This window comes from Oncorhynchus masou, chromosome 24 (genome assembly GCF_036934945.1).
Source record: "Oncorhynchus masou masou isolate Uvic2021 chromosome 24, UVic_Omas_1.1, whole genome shotgun sequence".
Taxonomy (NCBI): domain Eukaryota; kingdom Metazoa; phylum Chordata; class Actinopteri; order Salmoniformes; family Salmonidae; genus Oncorhynchus; species Oncorhynchus masou.
Genome location: NC_088235.1, coordinates 48201779 through 48224718, shown reverse-complemented (window position 1 = coordinate 48224718; position 22940 = coordinate 48201779). Strand labels below are relative to the sequence as shown.

The 22940-nt window shown below is 43.5% G+C and overlaps 1 protein-coding gene across 1 annotated transcript in view; it reads left to right on the top strand.

The window, feature by feature from the left end:
* Nucleotides 1-22940, top strand: part of LOC135512280 (AT-rich interactive domain-containing protein 5B-like) — a 79600-nt gene that overhangs the window by 40406 nt on the left and 16254 nt on the right. Inside the window, exons 5-6 of the mRNA XM_064934127.1 lie at nucleotides 13512-13642; nucleotides 14100-14340. Of these exons, the coding sequence (XP_064790199.1) occupies nucleotides 13512-13642; nucleotides 14100-14340 (372 nt within the window). The remainder of the gene's footprint in view (nucleotides 1-13511; nucleotides 13643-14099; nucleotides 14341-22940) is intronic.

The following is a 22940-nucleotide window of genomic DNA, read 5'->3' as shown; positions in this document are numbered from 1 at the left end:
CGACTTCAGTGGGCAAATGCTTCCCTTAGATGGCCGCTGGAGAAGGTGTGCTCTTCATGGATGACTCCTGGTTTGTACCGGGAGTCATCAACTGTACCAGGCAGATAGCCAACAGTGTGTATGGTGTCATGTGGGCAAGTGGTTTCCTGATGTCAACGTTGTGAACAGATTGCCCCATGGTGGTGGTGGGGTTATGTTATGGGTAGGCATAAGCTACGGTCAACATTTTAGCGATGGCAATTTGATTGCACAGAGATGCCATGATGAGATCCTGAGGCCCATTTTTGTGCCATTCATCCGCCAACATCACCTCAAGTTTCAGCATGATAATGCACAACCCCATGTTGCAAAGCTCTGCACACAATTTCTGAAAGCTTAAACTGTCCCAGTCCCAGGCCTGCATACTCACCAGACATGTCACCCATTGAGCATATTTGGAATGCTCTGGCGTGTACCAGTTCCCTACAATATCCAGCAACTTTGCACACCCATTGAAGAGGAGTGGGGCAACATTCCTTAAGCCACAATCAACAGCCGTATCAACTCTATGCGAAGGAGATCTGTCGCGCTGCATGAGGCAAATGGTGGTCACACTAGATACTGACTGGTTTTCTGATCCATACCCTACCTTTTTAAAGTATCAGTGACCAACAATAGCATATCTGTACTCCCAGTCATTTGAAATCCATAGATTAGGGCCTAATGAATTCATTTAAATTGACTGATTTCCTTACATGAAGTGTAACTCAGTAAAATCTTTGAAATTGTTGAATGTATCGATTTATATTTTTGTTCAGTGTAAGTAAAATACAAAGGTCTAAAGCAACAAATAAAAACAGTATGGGACACTTTTAAATGCCTTTACTTGAGCTCTTCTTGCCATAATGTGGGCTTAGTCAAATAGGGCTATCTTCTGTATACCACCCCTACCTTGTCACAACACAACTGATTGGCTTAAACACATTAAGAAGGAAAGAAATTCCACAAATTAACTTTTAACGAAGAACACCTGTTAATTGAAATGCATTTCAGGTGACTACCTCATGAAGCTCTGTGTCAAATCGGAGGGCATGCTGTCCGGTCCTCTGGCAGTCTCTATGGGGGTGCCACAGGGTTCAATTCTCGGGCCGACTCTTTTCTCTGTATATATCAATGATGTTGCTCTTGCTGCGGGTGATTCCCTGATCCACCTCTACGCAGACGACACCATTCTGTATACTTCCGGCCCGTCCTTGGACACTGTGCTATCTAACCTCCAAACGAGCCTCAATGCCATACAACACTCCTTCCGTGGCCTCCAACTGCTCTTAAACGCTAGTAAAACCAAATGCATGCTTTTCAACCGTTCGCTGCCTGCACCCGCACGCCCGACTAGCATAACCACCCTGGATGGTTCCGACATTGAATATGTGGACATCTATAAGTATCTAGGTGTCTGGCTAGACTGTAAACTCTCCTTCCAGACTCATATCAAACATCTCCAATCGAAAATCAAATCTAGAGTCGGCTTTCTATTCTGCAACAAAGCCTCCTTCACTCACGCCGCCAAACTTACCCTAGTAAAACTGACTATCCTACCGATCCTCGACTTTGGCGATGTTATCTACAAAATAGCTTCCAACACTCTTCTCAACTGGATGCAGTTTATCACAGAGCCATCCGTTTTGTCACTAAAGCACCTTATACCACCCACCACTGCGACCTGTATGCTCTAGTCGGCTGGCCCTCGCTACATATTTGTCGCCAGACCCACTGGCTCCAGGTCATCTACAAGTCCATGCTAGGTAAAGCTCCGCCTTATCTCAGTTCACTGGTCACGATGGCAACATGCACCCGTAGCACACGCTCCAGCAGGTGTATCTCACTGATCATCCCTAAAGCCAACACCTCATTTGGCCGCCTTTCCTTCCAGTTCTCTGCTGCCTGTGACTGGAACGAATTGCAAAAATCGCTGAAGTTGGAGACTTTTATTTTCCTCACCATCTTCAAACATCTGCTATCTGAGCAGCTAACCGATCGCTGCAGCTGTACATAGTCTATTGGTAAACAGCCCACCCATGTTTACCTACCTCATCCCCGTACTGTTTTTATTTATTTACTTTTCTGCTCTTTTGCACACCTGTATATCTACCTGTACATGACCATCTGATCATTTATCACTCCAGTGTTAATCTGTAAAATTGTAATTATTCGCCTACCTCCTCATGCCTTTTGCACACAATGTATATAGACTCTTTTCTTTTTCCTACTGTGTTATTGACTTGTTAATTGTTTACTCCATGTGTAACTCTGTGTTGTCTGTTCACACTGCTATGCTTTATCTTGGCCAGGTCGCAGTTGCAAATGAGAACTTGTTCTCAACTAGCCTACCTGGTTAAATAAAGGTGAAAAAAAAAAGCTGGTTGAAAGAATGCCAAGAGTGTACAAAGCAGTCATCAAGGCAAAGGGTGGCTACTTTGAAGAATCTCAAATATATTTTGATTTGTTTAACACTTTTTTGACTACTTGACTACTTGATTCCATATGTGTTATTTCTTCGTTTTAATGTTTTTACTATTATTCTACAATGTAGAAAATAGTAAAAATAAAGAAAAACCATGGAATGAGTAGGTGTGTCCAAACTGGATGGTACTGTATGTATTTGCACAGTTGCATTAAAATAAATCAATTAAACCAAATGACAGCCATTAAAGACCTACTGGTGACATAAGTATGTAATGGGAAATTTATCAAAATAAACAATCAAATGCACACAATGAAACAATAAATGCACATGAATTGGCGGGAGACTGCTGAACGCATTCTGGAGAGCTGAGTGCATGCATTCTGGAGAGAGACAAGCCTTACACTTAGAATTAAGTACTTTGTAACACCAATACTAGTGGCAGTTGAGTTGCCACCAACCTGAAGGACACAACCTTAACTTAGCTAGAGTATTTAATCACATCATCCTGAGATGTTTTGAAACATGACACGGTGTGTTGTATACCACTTTATCAAGTGTTGTGCAACACCTTGCCAGGGACTGGGAGCACAAACAGACATTTTTAAAACACTATTTTGGTGTTTAGAATCCTGTCTTTATGTTTAACTTTGTTTTATGTATTTGATCATTTGCCATTTTATACCATTTTGGCAGGCATTGTCAAGCATTGTGCTCAAACAACCAGCACTAACTGGAGATTGAACTGCAAGAATTAACAATCATGAAATTGGGAATGGGTTCTGTCCTCATTAAATGATGGTTTGGTTAGCCGTTCATCATGATCCATTACACCTCATGGCACAACAAGCTTAATACTAACATAGAAATACACACTATATTTACAAAAGTATGTGGACACCCCTTTAAATTTGTGGATTTGGCTATTTCAACCACACCCGTTGCTGACAGGTGTATACTATTTAACACACAGCCATGCAATCTCCATAGACAAACATTGGCAGTAGAATACCTTACTGAAGAGCTCAGTGACTTTCAATGTGGCACCGTCATAGCATGGCACCTTTCCAACAAGTCAGTTCGTCAAATTTCGGCCACACAAGCTCACAGAATGGGACCACCGAGTGTTGAAGTGCGTAGCAAGTAAAAATTGTCTGTCCTCAGTTGCAACACTCACTAATTTCTTACAGTCTGGCTGTGTGTTTGAGTGGGTAAAATTAATTGAATGTCAATTTGCCTGACGGTTTGGATATCCATTCATCATGATCCATTACAGCTCACGCAACAAGCTTAATACTAATATAGAAATATAATTATATTTCTTCAAACTAGGGATGCATGATATATCAGTGAACATATCTAGTTTAACGCCAAATGTGCAAAACCGATGTCAAAGCTGACGTGCATACCTACAGTTGAAGTCGGATGTTTACATACACTTAGGTTGGAGTCATTAAAACCTACCTTCAAACTCAGTGCCTCTTTGCTTGACATCATGGGAAAATCAAAACAAAATTGTAGACCTCCACAAGTCTGGTTCATCCTTGGGAGCAATTTCCAAACACCTGAAGGTACCACGTTCATCTGTACAAACAATAGTACGCAAGCATAAACACCATGGGACCATGCAGCCGTCATACCGCTCAGGAAGGAGACCTAGAGATGAACATACTCTGTCTCCTAGAGATGAACATACTTTGGTGTGAAAAGTGCAAATCAATCCCAGAACAGCAGCAAAGGACCTTGTGAAGATGCCGGAGGAAACAGGTACAAAAGTATCTATATCCACAGTAAAACAAGTCCTATATCGACATAACCTGAAAGGCCGCTCAGCGAGGAAGAAGCCACTGCTCCAAAACCGCCGTAAAAAAGCCAGACTACGGTTTGCAACTGCACATGGGGACAAAGATTGTACTTTTTGGAGAAATGTCCTCTGATCTGATTAAACAAAAATTGTTTGTCCACAATGACCATCGTTATGTTTGGAGGAAAAAGGGGGAGGCTTGCAAGCCAAAGAACACCATCCCAACCGTGAAGCACGGGGGTGGCAGCATCATGTTGTGGGGGTGCTTTGCTGCAGGAGGACTGGTGCACTTCACAAAATAGATGGCATCATGAGGGAGGAAAATTATGTTGATATATTGAAGCAACATTTCAAGACATCAGTCAGGAAGTTAAAGCTTGCTCACAAATGGGTCTTCCAAATGGACAATGACCCTAAGCATACTTCCAAGAAGAACACTGTTTGCATCCATTAATTATTGTTATGACCAGCACTGTAGGTGTGCGAGACAACTTTACCAACATCATAGCATATGTATCAATGAATCATTGTGACATATGAGATACAGGTGATAGTGTAGTCAATGTGTAATAACTATGTAAAACATTTATGAAAGCGTTAAATTATTATGTGACGTGCAGTCATATTCAGATCCTGATTGGTTAACAAGCATATTTGACATGTCAAATATGTTATTTGACGTATATCTTTTTTGACATGCAAAGACCCAAACGGCGTTCCATAGAAATCCTGGTTGAGAATGAAATGACTGAAGAAATGAACAATGATACAGCACAGCAAGTTATTGAAAGAAATAGGTTATGATTATGTTTTACTGCTACTGGGGACACGTAAATGCCAACAAAATACTTTTTGGGTCAGTGTGGTGTGTGTGTGTGTGTTTGTGTGTGTGTGTAACCTTTATTTAACTAGGCAAGTCAGTTAAGAACAAATTCTTATTTACAATGACGGCCTACCCCGACCAAACCCGGACGACGCTGGGCCAATTTTGCGCCGACCCAAGGGGACTCGAAATCAAGTCCGGATGTGATAGAGCCTGTATTCGAACCAGGGACTGTAGTGACGCCTTTTGCACTGAGATGCAGTGCCGTGGACCGTTGCGTCCATGTGTGTGTGTTAACTTCTTAACTGTACTAGAATGCTTAAAAGGCCGCAAAAAATTGTAATATCGGTTATAATTTGTTTTTGGCAAGGAAAATATCGGATATCAGTATTGGCCAAAAATGTAATATCGGTGCTTCACTACTTCAAACACTACTTCAAACATGCATACACCATTGTGTGACAGATTCAAAGTATAAACATTTTGAATTAATATTAAGTAGATGTTTTTTGTACATTTCTATTCACCCCAGAATAATTTCTTGCTGTGTGGTTGAGTGGAAAAAAGTCCAACTATCTGCTCCTCCTGTTTCTAATCTGTCTAAATAAAGCATTGAGAAAATAAAGGTGGAATTCCGCATTTTTTTTATCCATAGGCCCTAATCATCAATAAATATTTAGATTATGAACCTTTTGCATTTTTAAACCATTGATTGTATGATGCCTATTACATGCACTGAAACCCTAAAATTGTTTTCACAACACTCTCTTAAAAACACCAATATTCAGGTTGAAGAACCACTTTAGGTATTTGAGTACATTCTGTCTATTAAAACACTTACATTGGGTTGACATTCAAACACCCTCCAAACACCAGATCTCAGTTTAGGTGCATTACTTTTCATGATTTCGTTACACAATCATGGTGTTTTGAGACTTTCTATTTTTACAGTGTATCTTAGCCAGACACCTCTCCCCTTCTTCTTGTCTCAACATTTTAAATTATACTCAAAAAACATTATCTTCACACTTAATTTGGATGCTTTTCACGGACACCCGCAACTCAATAATCAGCTAGGCCTATTGCCACGTGCGCTGCCCAAATTCCACACTTCTTAATTAAATAGGCATAGGCCTACGTACTTGCGATTTGAAACAATCAACAGCTATTAAAAAAAAATAAGCTCATGATCCTTTGTGGCTAAGTCATGCTCTCTGGTAAAGTATTTTATTTAGAGAGGAGTAACTATATAATTTGGGTGAAATATCAATTTACTTTAGGGGAAGCCAGCACCTGCCAACAGTCCTTTCCAATTCGCAAGTGGTTGACACCAGAGATCGGGATATAATGACGAAGTGCTCATGTCTCCGCCCTAACAATCGGAGTGGTTGTCCCAAAGGCGGGAAAGCAGACGACAAGTTTACGTCTGCATATTCTGTCTCACTATATGTAACCCATGTATCTGACACTGTCTGGACAAAAATAGTGACATGCCATACTCTTTTTGTCCAGACAACATCAGATACATGCTGTACACATAGTGAGACAGAGAGGCGCTGTTCCACTTGCTCACATGCTTTATCTGAGATTGATGCGTCTTTCTGTCGGAGCACGTCTCAGTCAAATATATGATCAATATTTCAATATTTTATTTGGATGGGCAAGGAAGTATGGTAGGGCAGGCCAGGCCCTTTAAAGCCTGCCCATAATGCCTCCATTTTACTGTCTTTCTGTCTCTGTTTCACTGGTTAGTGAGAAGGAAGAACAGTAAGTACTAACGCGTGTTTGCATGCTTGGCATTATGTGCATGTGTTGTGTGTCAACATACACAGTGTTTACTGAGAATAAGCAAACCACGTTCTTCACTAAATGTAGAATAGCTCTCAGCAATGAAATGATGTCTTGTGCTGTGGTTGCATTATATTCTTCATGGACTGTTCACTAACAAATCCTTTTTTCTGAAATACCTTACCAATATTCGAGTGTACACGACTATCCTGCAAAGTTTATGTATAGAAGTGAAATACATTTGAAAAACCTTAAATTCATAATAAGTTTGTAATAATAAATCTTTCCTTTTATAGTTCTGATTTTAAAACTTTGTCATCTGTTACAATTGCTATTATTTTGTAAATATATTATTTGATTTCAATTTAGAGGCAATCTGAAATTGTGGTTTTCTGAACATTTTGTGTTAGCCTGTTTTTTTTAGCCTTGTGTTAGCCTTGTTATTTGCCCCCTTTTTCTCCCCAATTTCGATCTTGTCTCAATCGCTGCAACTCCCCAACGGGCGCGGGCGGCAAAGGTCGAGTTATGCAGTCCTCCGAAATATGACCCGCCAAACCACACTTCTTAACATCCGCCTGCTTAACCTGGAAGCCAGCCACACCAATGTGTCGGAGGAATCACCGTTCAACTGACGACCAACATCAGCCTGCAGGCGCCCGGCCCACCACAAGGAGTTGCTAGAACGATGAGCCAAGTAAAGCCCCCACGGCCAAACCCTCCCCTAACCCGGACGACGCTGGACCATGTGACGCATCTAGCACCTGGGTCTATAGTGTTGCCTCTAGCACAGCGATGCAGTGCCTTAGACCACTGCCACACTCGGAAGGCTCCTTTGTATTGTTCTAATAATACCCAACACTTCATACACAACTGGCAGTCAGAGGGGATTTTTAGCCTGATGGATTTTTCACTGTGCTTCCCTCCTCTGTATATGAACTTTGGCCTTATTTGGGTCACAGGGTTGTAGTGAAATCATTTCTCCCTTTTGCTGGGAAGATGTCGGACTCTCAAAAGCATATTTGGACGTCAATGAAATATAGGCCCTATAATTAGTTTCAAAGTCATGTGGGAATAAAAACAAAGAAGTTGCTATTTTGGACCAAGAGTCAAAGTGGCACTTGCATCAGTAGTGATTCAGTAAAGAGTGCAGCTCATTTATATGTGTTTGTGGATTTTTATTTCACTGAGTACAGTAGCATTTCATAAGACATTGTTGCAGCAGCAGTGTATTTTAGCAAGGAAGCATTTGAGTGTTATTGCACCATCGCTCTACAGTGCATATAGTTCAAAACAGGATCATACAGTGTGTGAATGGAAGCTATAATTTCAAGCTATAAAGACATCATTATGGTAGTATTTAGGTTGAATGTTATTCTTCATTTTAATACAGTGTTCTTTATATTCATTGCTGCATAATCCTAGGGAATCTGTCAATGTGGAATGTCAGAACCCATTCTGAGGTGTCTAATGGCTTTTTCAAACAAGGCGTCCACGGAATGATAATGAAGTGCTAGTTCTTAATTGAATTGGAGAAATTAGACAAAGTACTGTCAGACATTAAGAGGAGCATTGGACTGCATCAAAAGATCAAGTTGTCAGCTTGCATCACTGCTGAATTTATTGAGAATTTCATGCCTCCGGGGTGCTGCTCAATGACAGAAATTATGGATTTTCCCCAGGGTGTGATTTTATGTCTGCCTTTGCCAAGAGAGCAAGCTTTTATTCAAGGTAACTTATGCATTTGACCTGCGCTCTAAATTTCTGCCACTTTTTACAGCTGGCCATTTAAACAGCTGTGTATTCCTCAAGGGGTTTGAACCAGCAACCTTCAAATTCAACCTTAAGTCAGGTCAGTGACCCATAAAAAGCCAGAGCAGACCTTATGCATGTGTGTTATTGTGAGGAGGGTTCCTTATGTAACTGCCATCAGGGAACATGATCAGTGGCATACAGGCTCAGAATAATAAAATGATTCCTCACATTCCTCCACTTGACCTTGAGGCTCATTTGAAGTCGATATGCTGAAAGTCTGAGGGGGGCTTTCTGATGTTTTTAAACTAGCACAGATGTCGACAGATCCATGTCAAACCCGTGGCATCAGCTCAAAGACAAACCTCTGATGTAGTCAGAGGAGTTAACACACACGATTAGTTTTGCCCCAGAATGTATTTTTCTCACTATAACCAAATAACACGTTATAACTTGAGAGTGAATTGCATTATCAGGTTCTAAATCAAGTGTCAACTCCCTCCATCCAGGATGCACTGCTGTGAAAATCAAACAAACTTCTTAAACCACTATCTGGAAATCAGTGAATCTCAGCCATAGTGATCATAAACAGCATGTAACATTTATCTCCCAGTCTTCACATCTGCAGCATTTGATGTGTGAAATGTGCACTGCACACAGTGTTATTACACAATACGCTCTCATCTGAGTTACATGCTCAATGTCATGAGCTTACGGATTGGGTTTCTAAAAAAGACCCACATTGAGGGCTCTATTTTAACAAACCCAACACAATGGTAACTCTAAGCGCAGGCGGTAGCTCTATAGGTTCAGGGGTGTGTCAGAAATATTTTAGCTATTTTCACTATTACAATTATCAACGTACTTGCTGGCGTGGGTGCGAAAGGGCTGGGTTTTGATGACTAAACAAGTTGTGCGTGTGTCGAGGCACTGGCCAATCAGAACATGCTTCATGATGAAATATGTGGTTGCTTCAAGTTGTGTATTTACAGTCTTTTATATGTTGCCTTGGAATCGACTCCAATTCCAATGTTAGTCTGTTATAGTTTGTTAGATATCTTACAGAAACGAAATTACAAAATGTTTATCTTGGATAAATAGAATCCAGTCCACATTGTTCCAAGTAGTTGCATGGCTTCTATAGCATTCACACTGATATAGGGTCTGCTCCCAAATAGGCCTATGTTTTATGAACATAGTCGGAACCATCTTACAGATCTGATCACATTCACACATCAGAAGTTGATTGCATGCACGCCACGGACGTGGTAAGCATAAAACCATGAACGTGAATCATTCTAATAATATTGGTTGTAATAAAATTAAACGAAAACAACAACAATAAATACATTTAAAATATAATGATATCATAAAATCATCACGCATTGCTGTTGAACCAGCCGTCATCATAGTAGACCTAAGGGAGGGCTTGGGAAAACAAGCTATTTTTACAGGTTACAGATAACTTCTAAATACAATGTTCATCGGTATTCACCGGAGGTTCTCATCTCTTATTTCAGGATGGGTGTGGACACGTAGCCTACATCACGGAAGGGGTTTTATGCAGGTCCAAAACGCTAACATAATGTGGGCCTGCCTGCAATTAATAAATAAAAAGGGAATGTCAGCTCACTGCTTTATATTTCAATTTATAATTAAGATGTATTTCCAAGCGGTCTCAGGAGCCAAACTTTTTATCAACAGTTTTTACTACAACGCGATTGCAATGGGCAGACAAAAAAAATAAAACTTAATTGAGAGGGGGGAGGATATGTTTGGTTTTTAATGGAAAAAAACATGCTTTTTTGTGTTACCAAATACGAAGTATACAGGCACCAAAAGCACGTTAGGCTACTCTCATTCCATGTGCATATGGGCAGTGTGCATCACGGCTCGATAGGCTCCGTTTCCGCTGTCAAGATTCATACTATTAAGTGCATTTGTGAAAGTATTTAAACCCCTTGACTTTTTTCACAATTTGTTACGTTACAGCCTTATTCTAAAATTGATTAAATCGTTTTTTCCCCGCTCATCAATCTATACACAATACCCCGTAATAACAAACCAAAAACAGTTTTTTAGAAATGTTTGCAAATGTATTGAAAATAAAAAACTATCACATTTTCATAAGTATTCAGGCCCTTTACTCAGTACTTTGTTGAAGCACCTTTGGGAGTGATTACAGCCTCGAGTCTTCTTGAGTATGACACTACAAGCTTGGCACACCAGTATTTGGGTAGTTTCTCCCATTCTTCAAGCTCTGTCAGGTTGGATGGAGAGCATTGCTGCACCGCTATTTTCAGGTCTCTCCAGAGATGTTCAAGTCCAGGATCTGGCTGGCCCACTCACGGACATTGAGACTTATCCCAAAGCCACTCCTGCATTGTCTTGGCTGTGTGCTTAGGGTTGATGTCCTGTTGGAAGGTGATCCTTCGCCCCAGTCTGAGGTCCTGAGCGCTCTGGAGCAGGTTTTCATCAACGATCTCTGTATTTTGCTCCATTCATCTTTCCCTCGATCCTGACTAGTCTCACAGTCCCTGCTGCTGAAAAACATCCCCACAGCATGATGCTGCCACCATGCTTCACCGTAGGGATAGTGCCAGGTTTCCTCCAGACGTGATGCTTGACATTCAGGCCAAAGAGTTCAATCTTGGTTTCATCAGACCAGAGAATCTTGTTTCTCATTGTCTGAGAGTTTTTAGGTGCCTTTTGATAAACCAAGCTGGCAGCCATGTGCCTTTTACTGAGGAGTGGTTTCTGTCTGGCCACTCTACCATAAATGCCTTATTGGTGGAGTGCTGCAGAGATGGTTGTCCTTCTGGAATGTTCTCCCATTTCGACAGAGGAACTCTGGAGCTCTGTCAGAGTGACCATCTGGTTCTTGGTCACTTCCCTGACCATCACTCTTCTCCCCCTATTATTCAGTTTAGCCAGACGGTCCCCTTGCCCAGAACTGTGCCTCGATACAATCCTGTCTCGGAGCTCTACGGACAATTCCTTCGACCTCATGGCTTGTTTTTTGCTCTGATATGCACTGTCAGCTGTGGGACCTTATATAGACAGGTGTGTGCCTTTCCAAATCATGGCCAATCAATTGAATTTACCACAGGTAGACTGCAATCAACTTGTAGAAACATCTCAAGGATGATCAATGAAAACAGGATGCACTTGGGCTCAATTTTGAGTCTCATAGCAAAGGGTCTGAATACTTATGTAAATAAGGTATTTCTGTTTTGTTTTTTTATAAATGTGCAAACATGTCTAAAAATCTGTTTTGCTTATTCATTATGGGCTATTTTGTGTAGACATTAGGACATTTTTTTATTTACTCAATTTTAGAATAAGGCTGTAATGTAACAAAATGTGGAAAAGTCAAGGAGGTCTGAATATTTTCCGATTGCACTGTAACCAACTGCATTACCGCTAAAACCAGCTATTGGTTGGTCTGAAATATCCCTAACAACACTGCCAGAAAATAGCACTTTGGATCATGTTTTTAAGGACACACCTCAAATATTCCCACCCTGCCTATCTGAGCACAAGCGAGCTGATATAAGACATATAAATGGCCGAACCTGGTTTTAGGGCTGGAAAATGCCAATTTTTACATGACGAAATTGCAAACTAACGTGTGTTTGACACTAGCATCTCTTTAACCCCAGCTGAAAAATAGAGACCTGAGAGTATTATTTATGCACTGTTTCCTACGTAGGCCTGTTTTAGATATGGAATCTCTTGTTTAAACTGATGTCACATGGTGAAAAACAAATCTCAATGAGGTAGAGCTCAGGTCAGCTCGTTTGTATTAACATTCATGAGTCATCCATTACGCAAAGGATTGGACTTCAGGGTATTGTAATACTTCAACTTTATAGAGGGAGAAAGAAAGAAAGAAAGAAAGAAAGAAAGAAAGAAAGAAAGAAAGAAAGAAAGAAAGAAAGAAAGAAAGAAAGAAAGAAAGAAAGAAAGAAAGAAAGAAAGAAAGAAAGAAAGAAAGAAAGAAAGGGAAAATAAAAATAAAATACAGTGCACTGTCCTGTATTACAATCAGGCCAAGTATTGTGAAAACTTGCAGTTGCCAAGCTGATTACAGAACATGGTGTAATTTTCCTTGCCTTTTTCCCTGCCTGTTTTCGAAAGAATGTGAAGTGAAAGGTCATTGAGTCACAATAGCGTTCACCAACTGTAATTACTTCCTCCTTGATTTCATTGGGGTTTGTTTTTTTAACATTTTTTTTCTTCAAACCATGATGAGAATTTGATTCTGCAAAAAAAATATTCCCCTGGCTGCCTCTAACCTTGGACGTAATTTAATTGTCATTGCACACGGAATGTCGCTCTTTGAACGACTTGACTTAACCTGGCTCAAATCGAGTGCCTCCTCTCTCCTTTTAGTTTATCATTGTTATTGTTACAGTGGAAGGCAGTCTGCCAAGATGTTACAATACAGTTGGTGGTTGACATAAAATGTGACCGTAGAAAGACTCTGGAGGTTTGAAAATACTTTGTGTACTGTGGAATTATCTGCATGCCTCTAACAAAGGACTCCAATCAGACAGGTTTATGTGTTTTAAAGGTCTCAAATCAGTGAGTTACAAGGGAACTAAGAATGGAAATAATGATTAGATCAGTGTATGTGTTGTGCAACAACATCACCTAATGTTCTCATGGATTTAACTTTAGAGGATTGGAATTGTTATTCGGATGTTTACATAGTTTTTATGCTACACTCCTGAAACCTAGAATGGAAATGTTTATTTGCTAAATGCTTATTATACAAATAATTCAGAATTAGCTTGCTTATCTTCCTTCCCTAGGCCCTGTGTGTGGTTGTGTCTTTCTTTCCCCAGAAACATTGTCACTAGGAATACTAACCAGCACATGGTTTGTCCCCATACTCTCAGCCCCAAACCTGAAGGGTCGGCCACGGAAGAAGAAACTGTCAGTGTTCCAGCGAAGGGACTCCCAGGGCCACAGTCAGGGGCCTCAGGGATCCCAAGAACCCAGCACCCCAGAGAACAAGTCTCACACCAAGGTACACTACTCACGTAACATTTGATTTAATAGTAGACATGCATAAAGATGATGGCCCCCATGTCCTTACCACAAATACCTATTTTGCTAAGTTCGTTGTATTATACACTGCTCCCCATTACTCATTTTTTTGTATCTGCATTAGCACAGTAAACTTGATCCCAATTCTAGTTCCCAAACTGCAAAAAATAAAAATAAAGATTATGCTGGTTTATTTGCACATTGAACCATGTCACTAGCCGCAGTTTAAAACAATGACATCATATCTGAATTCCTCCATCTTTGTGTGCCTTCGCCATTCACTTAACTATTTCAGTTTGGTTGAATAAAAAATGTAAAGGTTGCGATTTATATGGAGTGATATGATAATACTTTTGACAGAATCATGCATTTGTTAAATAGCCCCCACTTCCTGTTGAATGTTAACCCTTCAACTCCCACTCTTATATTTCCTACAGGTAAAACCTAACTGCAAGTTGACAGTTCCCACCAGAGGCACAATGGCCAAACCCAGGATCTGTAAACAGACATCTGTGGAGGAGAAGGTGGAGAGGGAGAAGAAGGAGGAGAAAGAAGAGGACGAGGAATCATCAAAGGAGAGTCGTGCAGACGAGCAGGCCTTCCTAGTAGCCCTATACAAGTACATGAAAGACAGGGACACACCTATCGATAGGATCCCCTTCCTGGGATTTAAGCAGAGTGAGTGAAATGTCTTCCTTTTATATTCATATAAGCTTTGAATATAGGATATATAATCTTCACACACCAGGTCCTGTAAAAAGCATCATATGTGAGTCCATAACGTCAGAGTGTCGCATGCATGGGAAACACATCTCGCTCAGATCAAACGCTTCTTATGTAGGTCGAATGTTTCACTTCACAACAATGAGGTTTCACATGCTAGGGAAGATTATGTCTTATATAGAGAACCATAGAAGAACCGTCATTCAATATTATTTCTCGGAACAGCCATGCGTCATTGTGGTGCAATTCACTCTATACAAAAAGAGGTGAGCTGTTTTACATGTTAGTCTCTCTATACAAATGTAAGCTGTGGTTCACGATTAAACTCCATATAGATATTTGGAAAGAGACGTCATCTTCACACCAAAGAGGCTGTTCTTAAGTTGGCCAATGTGGTTGAGATGATATGATAGTGACTCAGTATGCATGCATATTGTAGTTACTGAGTTTACAGCATAGCATCGTTTGAATCGAGGCATAACACCAACTGTTTTACATACAGTACATGTTCTGAATTACAAACCAAGCAAGACTCTTCTCATTAAATCTTCCAATAATGCAATTTAAACTTGTCCTTGGCAACTTGACTGTTTAAAAAACTATAACTACTACAAAATATGCTCAGACGCAATCAGCTTTCATGATTCCTTTCAGTCACTGCAATAGCCTTAAGTATCAAAGCAAAACTTTCCTGTTATGGAAATTGTGTTTTTGGATTTGCTTTTATGAGTGGTCTATAATTAAGAAAACAACTGTTTTAAAGCACTGGATTGTCGAACGGTAAAACACATGTATTCTTGTCCTTGTGCCTCCTACATGCTTTGCGTGATTGTTAACAGAAGCCATTTAATGACATATTCTTCTCTAAACCATTGGCTCTGAAATGCACACAGAGCTACCAATTCCACTTCCTCTAAAGCACAATGTAGGGCAGACAGAGCAGTGCAGATACAGGTGAAATACTGTAAGTGAATCAGTCAATCTATCCACTTTATTTTAATGGCATATTCTACACAGGGCAATGCTATAGCTCCAGCACAAAGTTTGTTATCTGTTACACTAGAAAGGAAGCTTCTTTGGGTCTTCTTTGCCTTCTATTTAGCTTTAGCAGTGTGCCTGCTCGCTGCACAGGACGTAAGATAAATGAACTTCAAAAGAAGAAAAGCCACATCACAAAAAGAGGTTTCATTATATTCCATTCACTTGAACAAACAGCTATTCCCAGTGTTGGTACCACATTCTGAATGTACAAGGAGGGGGCTGGGAGTGTGTGTCAGTGTTGGTACAGTTTGACATCACATTGCACATTTTAAATTGCATTAGTCGCAAATAGGAGAATGAGGAGTTGGGGAATTGGTTTTCATGTGTTGGGCGGGGGAGGTGATGCACATTATTTCAGGTTGCCTTCAGAGAGGTTATTTTTGCCTTGTTTATTATTTAACTGTTTGAACTTGTCTGTTTTAGTCTACATTGTGTTTAGTCTGTTTTGCCATCTTTATCTCTGTGATAATTGCCCTGTTGAATAGAGTGAATTAGAGAAAAAACAGGCTGGAAGTAATCTAAGAAAGAAGTATTCTCTTATTTGCTTTCTCCTTTCTGTGCTTCCTAATTCTGCTTGCTATTGTGGTAATTACAGTCTATGCATAACAACCCCATTAACAGGCCTTAGCTGCTATCCAGTTGAAAACACAATGCCATTCTGCAGTTCAAATAGAACTCACCCAGCTTCCTTTGTTATTCTGCCTGTTCATTGACAACAGCCACGGAAGAGGAGAAAGGAAAAATCAATGCTGTCAAATGCAGAGATAGGAAAATGTCATTTTGAAAAATGCAAGCCTTTGTGTACGCAAAGATTGAATTTTGATGGATTTCTCCCTAGGCGAACCTTCCTTATTTATAGGTCTTCATATAAAAATGATGTTACAATGATGTTACAGAAAGCAGATACAAATGTCATTGTTTGGAAAATCGCACAATAAAGTGGGTTCATTGTTTGTGGGGAAATATACTGTCAGAGATGGAATGATTTCAAGTTTCATCTGAAAGGGTCTTTGTTGGATTTTGATCACCTGCCTAATCACTATACTACACAACCGCTCTAATCCATGTGATATCATCTGTCATTGGATATGTGCATGTAAAATTCTATGCAAAATTGCATTGGCATTTGAGCCAACATTGGTAACGAGTGCTAACATGTCAAGTGATACTTGATGCTCATAATGGTGTTTATTCAAATCCCCTTCAGCTGAAGTGTTACAGAGCTAGCTAGGTGTCAGGCTGTATCTACAGTAGTTTATGTAGCTACAGTACATTTGAAAAGTATTCAGACCCCTTCACTTTTTCCAAATTATTTTACATTACAGCCTTATTCTAAAAATGTTTTTTTTTATCCTCATCAATCTCATAACAATACTCCATAATGACAAAGTCAAAACAGGTTTAGATTTTTTTCAAGTGTATTATAAATAAAAAACAGATACCTTATTTACATTTACATTTAAGTCATTTAGCAGACGCTCTTATCCAGAGCGACTTACAAATTGGTGAATTCACCTTCTGACATCCAGTGGAACAGCCACTTTACAATAGTGCATCTAAATCATTAAGGGGGGGGTGGTGAGAAGGATTACTTATCCTATCCTAGGTATTCCTTGAAGAGGTGGGGTTTCAGGTGTCTCCGGAAGGTGGTGATTGACTCCGCTGTCCTGGCGTCGTGAGGGAGTTTGTTCCACCATTGGGGGCCAGAGCAGCGAACAGTTTTGACTGGGCTGAGCGGGAACTGTACTTCCTCAATGGTAGGGAGGCGAGCAGGCCAGAGGTGGATGAACGCAGTGCCCTTGCTTGGGTGTAGGGCCTGATCAGAGCCTGGAGGTACTGCGGTGCCGTTCCCCTCACAGCTCCGTAGGCAAGCACCATGGTCTTGTAGCGGATGCGAGCTTCAACTGGAAGCCAGTGGAGAGAGCGGAGGAGCGGGGTGACGTGAGAGAACTTGGGAAGGTTGAACACCAGACGGGCTGCGGCGTTCTGGATGAGTTGTAGGGGTTTAATGGCACAGGCAGGGAGCCCAGCCAACAGCGAGTTGCAGTAATCCAGACGGGAGATGACAAGTGCCTGGATTAGGACCTGCGCCGCTTCCTGTGTGAGGCAGGGTCGTACTCTGCGGATGTTGTAGAGCATGAACCTACAGGAACGGGCCACCGCCATGATGTTGGTTGAGAACGACAGGGTGTTGTCCAGGATCACGCCAAGGTTCTTAGCGCTCTGGGAGGAGGACACAATGGAGTTGTCAACCGTGATGGCGAGATCATGGAACGGGCAGTCCTTCCCCGGGAGGAAGAGCAGCTCCGTCTTGCCGAGGTTCAGCTTGAGGTGGTGATCCGTCATCCACACTGATATGTCTGCCAGACATGCAGAGATGCGATTCGCCACCTGGTCATCAGAAGGGGGAAAGGAGAAGATTAATTGTGTGTCGTCTGCATAGCGATGATAGGAGAGACCATGTGAGGTTATGACAGAGCCAAGTGACTTGGTGTATAGCGAGAATAGGAGAGGGCCTAGAACAGAGCCCTGGGGGACACCAGTGGTGAGAGCGCGTGGCGAGGAGACAGATTCTCGCCACGCCACCTGGTAGGAGCGACCTGTCAGGTAGGACGCAATCCAAGCGTGGGCCGCGCCGGAGATGCCCAACTCGGAGAGGGTGGAGAGGAGGATCTGATGGTTCACAGTATCGAAGGCAGCCGATAGGTCTAGAAGGATGAGAGCAGAGGAGAGAGAGTTAGCTTTAGCAGTGCGGAGCGCCTCCGTGATGCAGAGAAGAGCAGTCTCAGTTGAATGACTAGTCTTGAAACCTGACTGATTTGGATCAAGAAGGTCATTCTGAGAGAGATAGCGGGAGAGCTGGCCAAGGACGGCACGTTCAAGAGTTTTGGAGAGAAAAGAAAGAAGGGATACTGGTCTGTAGTTGTTGACATCGGAGGGATCGAGTGTAGGTTTCTTCAGAAGGGGTGCAACTCTCGCTCTCTTGAAGACGGAAGGGACGTAGCCAGCGGTCAGAGCTAAGTATACATAAGTAGCCAGCGGTCAGAGCTAAGTATACATAAGTATTTCTTGCTATGAGACTCAAAATGGAGCTCAGGTGCATCCTGTTTCCATTGATCATCCTTTAGATGTTTCTACAACCTGATTGTAGTCCACCTGTGGTAAATGCAATTAAGCAAAAATCAAGCCATGAGGTTGAAGGAATTGTCCGTAGAGCTCCGAGACAGGATTGTGTTGAGGCACATATCTGGGGACGGATACCAACATATTTCTGCAGTATTGAAGGTCCCCAAGAACACAGCGGCCTCCATCATTCTTAAATGGAAGAAGTTTGGAACCACCAAGACTCTTCCTTGAGCTGGCCGGCCGGCCAAACCAAGCAATAGGTGGAGAAGGGACTTGGTCAGAGAGGTGACCAAGAACCCGATGGTCACTTGACAGAGCTCCAGAGTCCCTTTGTGGCGATGGTAGAACACCAACAATCAGGCATTTATGGTAGAGTGGCCAAACTGAAGCCACTCCTCAGTAAAAGGCACATGACAGCCCACTTGGAGTTTGCCAAAAGACACCTATAGGACTCTCAGACCATGATAAACAAGATTCTCTGGTCTGATGAAACCAAGATTGAACACTTTGGCCTGAATGCCAAGTGTCACATCTGGAGGAAACCAGGCACCGCTAATCATCTGGCCAATACCATCCCTACGGTGAAGCATGGTGGTGGCAGCATCATGCTGTGGGGATGTTTTTCAGCGACAGGGACTGGGAGATTAGTCAGGATCGAGGGAAAGATTAATGGAGCAAAGAACAGAGAAACCCTTAATGAAAACCTGCTCCAGAGCGCTTAGGACCTCAGACAGGTGCGAAGATTAACCTTCCAACAGGACAACAACCCGAATCACACAGCCAAGACAATGCAGACAAGTCTCTGAATGTCCTTGAGTGGCCCAGCCAGAGCCCGGACTTGAACTCAATCAAACATCTCTGGAGAGAAATGAAAATAGCTGTGCAGCGACGCTCCCCATCCAACCTGACAGAGCTTGAGAGGATCTGCAGGGAATGGGAGAAACTCCCCAAATACAGGCGTGCCAAGCTAGTAGCGTCATACCCAAGAAGACTTGAGGCTGTAATCACTGCCAAAGGTGCTTCCACAAAGTACTGAATACATATGTAAATGTAATATATAAGTTTGTTATATATACAGTTGTCAGGCTGTGGGTAACTGGTGCATGGAATCAGGCGCAGGAGAGGAGAGATAAGTGTACAAGGTAGTTTATTCCACGAACTGCACCAGTATAAAACAAATACTAAAGGTGTGTGAAAATACCGGTCACTCGTAAGTAACGGGCATAATAACAAACCCGGCAAACAATACCAGCCATAAAGGGGGTGCCACAATTCTCGGACCGACTCTTTTCTCTGTATATATCAATGATGTTGCTCTTGCTGTGGACGATTCCCTGATCCACCTCTACGCAGACGACACCATTCTGTATACTTCTGGCTCTTCCTTGGACACTGTGCTATCTAACCTCCAAACGAGCCTCAATGCCATACAACACTCCTCCAACTGCTCTTAAACGCTAGTAAAACCAAATGCATGCTTTTCAACCAACTGTAACATACCTCGTTCAGTCTCCTCAGGACTTTAAATGGCCCCACAAACCGCGGGCCCAGCTTCCGGCAGGGCAGGCGGAAGTGCAGGTTTTGTGTCCAGAGCCAGACCCGGTCCTCCCTGCGGTGGCGATCTGCCTTGGCTTTCTGGCGCCTCACGGCCCGCTGAAGGTGCACATGAGCGGCGTTCCATGTCTCCTCAGCGAGCCTAAACCAGTCGTCCACCACATGAGCCTCGATCTGGCTCTGATGCCAAGGCTCCAGGACTGGCTGGTATCCGAGGATGCACTGGAGGGGGGAGAGGTTAGTGGAGGAGTGGCGGAGCGAGTTCTGGGCCATCTTTGCCCAGGGCATGAGCGCCGCCCTCCCCTGGCCAGGACTGCAGAAACCTACCCACATCCTGGTTCACTCTCTCCACCTGCCCTTTACTCTCAGGGTGAAAACCCGAGGTAAGAATGACCGAGACCCCCAGACGTTCCATGAACGCCCTCCAGACCCTTGACATGAACTGGGGACCTCGATGAGATACTATGTCCTCAGGCACCCCGTAGTGCCGGAAGATGTGTGTAAACAGGGCCTCCGCAGTCTGTAGGTCCGGGCAAAGGGAGGAGACGACAGGACTTAGAAAACCGATCCACAATGACCAGGATCGTGTTGTTACCCTGTGATGGAGGAAGATCCGTTAGGCAATCCACCGACAAGTGCGACCACGGCCGTTGTGAAACGGGTAGGGTTGTAACTTCCCTCTGGGCAAATGCCTAGGGGCCTTGCACTGGGCGCACACCGAGCAGTAGGAGACATAAACCCTCACGTCCATAGCTAAAGTGGAACACTAGTCCTTCCCACTAAGACAGCGCACTGTCCGACCGATGCCCGGATGACCAGAGGAGGATGACGTATGGGCACAATAGATCAAACAGTCGCGGACAGCAGACGAAACGTTCAGACGCCCAGCTGGACATTGAGGGGGAGTGGGCTCTCTACGTAACGCCCGCTCGATGTCAGCGTCCAGCTCCAACACCACCGGTGCCACCAGGCAAGAGGCCCGGAAGTATGGGAGTGGGATCCATGGGCCGCTCTTCTGTGTCATACATCCGTGACAGTGCCTCTGCCTTAGCGTTCTGGGAACCTGGCCCACCTTGCCTGGTGAGGGTTCAGTCTCCTCGCCGCCTAGATGTACTCCAGATTGCGGTGGTCAGTCCAGATGAGAAAAGGGTGTTTAGCCCCGTCAAGCTAATGTCTCCACGCCTTCAAGGTCTTGACAACAGCCAACAGCTCCCGGTCCCCCACGTCATAGTTTCGCTCCGCCGGGCTGAGCTTCTTCAAAAAGAAGGCACAGGGGCGGAGCTTTGGTGGCGTACCCGAGCGCTGAGAGAGCACGGCTCCTATCCCAGCCTCGGACGCGTACACCTCCACTATGATTGCCAAAGAGGGATCCGGATGAGCCAGCACCGGAGCCGAGGTAAACAGAGCCTTCAGGTGACCAAAAGCCCTGTTCGCCCCAGCCCACAACTGCAAACGGTCCCCCCTTTAGCAGTGACATAATGGGAGCCGCTACCTTACCAAAACCCCGGATAAACCTCCGGTAGTAGTTGTCAAACCCTAAAAAGCTCTGCACCTCCTTTACCGTGGTGGGAGTCGGCCAATTACGCACGGCTGAAATGCGGTCACTCTCCATCTCCACCCCTGAAGTGGAAATGCGGTACCCTAGGAAAGAGACGGACTGTTGAAAAAACAGGCATTTCTCAGCCTTGACGTACAGGTCATGCTCCAACCGTCGACCAAGCACCTTGCGCACCAGGGACACATACTTGGCGCATGTAGTGGAGTATATCAGAATGTCGTCGATATACACCACTACACCCTGCCCATGCAGGTCCCGGAAAATCTTGTCAACAAAGGCCTGGAAGACTGATGGAGCATTCATCAACCCGTACGGCATGACGAGGTACTCATAGTGCCCTGATGTGGTACTAAATGCCGTCTTCCACTCGTCCCCCTCCCGGATACGCACCAGGTTGTAAGCGCTCCTGAGGTCCAATTTTGTGAAGAAGCACGCCCCGTGCATTGACTCGATCGCACTGGTGATGAGAGGCAGCAGGTAACTGTATCTTACAGTGAGTTGGTTGATGCCTCGATAGTCAATACACAGGCACAGACCACCATCCTTCTTCTTCACAAAAAATAAACTTGAGCAGTGTGCCCTCTGCAGCCACAGATGGTGCATGGATCGGCCCCTCCTCGCCCCAAGTGCAGCACCTCCCAGCTCCATACGCGTTGGAGCGGTGGTGCTGGGGGATGGAATCGACAGACCCCGATCTGGACGTCCGCGAGTAGCCAGCAGGTTATTCGACCTTAAGGACATGTCCACCAGCTGGTCGAAGGTCAGAGTTGTGTCCCTACAGGCCAACTCCCAACGGACGTCCTCAGGTAAACTACAATGGTAGTGATCGATCAGGGCCCTGTCGTTCCACTCCCCAATGGCGGCCAGGGTCCAGAAGTCCAATGCGAACTCCTGTGCGCTCCTCGTCTCCTTTCTCAGGTGTACGAGGCATTCAAAAAATGCCCTGAAGCGGCGGGTGAAATCCTCGAATTGGTCCAGCATCGCTCCTCCTTCCTCCCATACAGCGTTGGCCCAATCCAGGGCCTTCTCTGAGAGACAGGAGACGAGGGCGGACACGCTTAACTCTAACTGAACTGATCCTCTGCAGCAGAGGTAACTCTGGGTCTTCCTTTACTGTGGCGGTCCTCATGAGAGCCAGTTTCATCATAGCGCTTCATGTTTTTTGCGACTGCACTTAAAATGTTGTGTATTGACTGACCTTCATGTCAAGTAATGATGGACTGTCATTTCTCTTTGCTTATTTGAGCTGTTTTTGCCATAGTATGGACATGATCTT